General features: G+C 41.1%; 1 protein-coding gene across 1 annotated transcript in view; it reads right to left on the bottom strand.

Moving 5' to 3' along the window:
- The window catches only part of LOC112520069 (uncharacterized protein At2g29880-like), a 10,065-nt gene extending 9,334 nt beyond the window's left edge, over nt 1-731 (bottom strand). Inside the window, exons 1-2 of the mRNA XM_025128371.1 lie at nt 471-731; nt 34-382 (exon numbers count right to left, since the gene is read on the bottom strand). Coding sequence (XP_024984139.1) covers nt 34-382; nt 471-731 — 610 coding nt within the window. The remainder of the gene's footprint in view (nt 1-33; nt 383-470) is intronic.
- Nucleotides 732-1,851: the final 1,120 nt, after the last annotated feature.

Here is a 1,851-nt window from a genome sequence, read left to right as displayed (position 1 = left end):
TTTTTTTATCAACTTCGTCTTCTCGTTCTATACCCCTGCTAAGTTTGTTCGCCATTTTCTCCAAAGTTTCTCCAAGTTTAGTAACCGCATTACTAAATCTGTCAACCATGGGATCTACTTGACGTTTTCTCTTCTTACGACGCACAGTTGAAGTTTCTTCAGATTGCATATTTGCATTCCCACCTTGAACATTGCTAGTTGCAATTACGTCATTAGACTCGTCATTCAGGTTTTGTGTTTGATCTTCTGTACGCGCCTCTTGTTCCGCCTCAACAAAATCTCTTGCTCTATTTCCTGTGGCACGATCTTTTCCGAATACAATACAAAGATCCTCATAAAAAGGATTTGTTTTGTTCTTCCATTTTCCCGCCCCTTTATGGACCTATTTCATAACAGGAATTATTAAATATACATATAACTATGATTACATATCCTGCAAATATAAATACCAAGTTCTTTTGAGCATGTACCTGAAGATACGACTCCCAAACTTGGTCTTCCGCAACGACACAATGCTTCACACTATCGTATCCGAAGCCACTAGTATATGAACCATTAATCATGTCATGCACAATAGTCCAATCTTTCTTCATTATTTTTAACTTTGATTCGATGTGTGGTTTCCCTAAAATCCCGGTGCCTGGCAGAGATTCTTTTAACGATTGTTCAAGAAATGTTAAATAACCCGATTTAAAGCCATTATCGGCTTTAAATGCTCCCGTATTCACCATAGTAAGTAAAGCTTCAACGAGTTTTTTTTCTTCAATATTCGTCCAAACTCTATAATTTCTATTTTGACTCGTCATACCTACAAACATAAATGAATCAAAAATATAACGACATTTAATTACACTACAAAAATGCTGGGTATCAGCGAGGGAAAATTCCCTCGCTGATCCGTCCCTGAAAGTGCTTTCCGTCGTTGATCCGTCGCTGATACTCCGTCGGTCAAAAATGCTGAGGGATCAGCGAGGGAATGTGTTTTTTGTCATTTCCCTCGCTGATCCCTCGCTGATCTGCGAGGGAAAAATTCCCTCGCTGATCTGTGAGGGAAAAATTCCCTCGCTGATCTGCGAGGGAAAAATTCCCTCGCTGATAGTCGTCGCTGATACCTGGTTTTCTAGTAGTGTTATCCATGTCCAAACTCCATAATTTCTATTACAAAACAAACATTAGATTTCAACAAACATGGCAAGTATGAGTTAAACAAACATTAAGGATGAGTTAAACAAATATTTGAATCATACAAATTAATTGGTAGCATTACAAGAATCAAACATAGATTGTGCTAAATTGTCCCTAAGGGTGCGTTTGGTGCGTGGGACAAGGTGGAACAGGACAGAACAGGACACACTTGTCCCATGTTTGGTGTGTTATTAAATGGAACTAAGTAGAACTAACATGAACAAGGATGGGACACGGGTGTTCTACCTTACCCCCTGGAACTAAGTAGAACAGGGTATTTTTTACTAATCTACCCTCACCATCGCTTCCTTCCCCGCCTTCCCCTACCTCTCCATCGCTCCTCCATTCATCAATCGGCGACCCGCGTGGCGACCGACGACGGCAGAGGCGATGGGCGACGGCAGAGGTGCAGTCCGATCAATCGACGATTTCCTTTCCATCGACGATTTCCTTTCCATCGGCTGTTTGATGTTTGAACGATCTAGGGTTTGTCACATCAGGTACACCATCGCACCTTACCTATCCTTCATCAATCGGCGATTTAGGGTTTCTGATTCATGTTTGCTGTTTTGCATAACTCGATTTAGGGTTTCGGTGATTTAGGGTTTCTGATTTCATTCTCGATTTTGCATAACTCGATTTAGGGTTTCGGCGATTTAGGGTTTC

This window comes from Cynara cardunculus, assembly GCF_001531365.2.
Source record: "Cynara cardunculus var. scolymus isolate 2C chromosome LG 10, CcrdV1, whole genome shotgun sequence".
In the NCBI taxonomy this organism is placed as follows: domain Eukaryota; kingdom Viridiplantae; phylum Streptophyta; class Magnoliopsida; order Asterales; family Asteraceae; genus Cynara; species Cynara cardunculus.
Note: the sequence above shows the minus strand (reverse complement) of the source record. Positions and strands in the feature narration are given on the sequence as shown.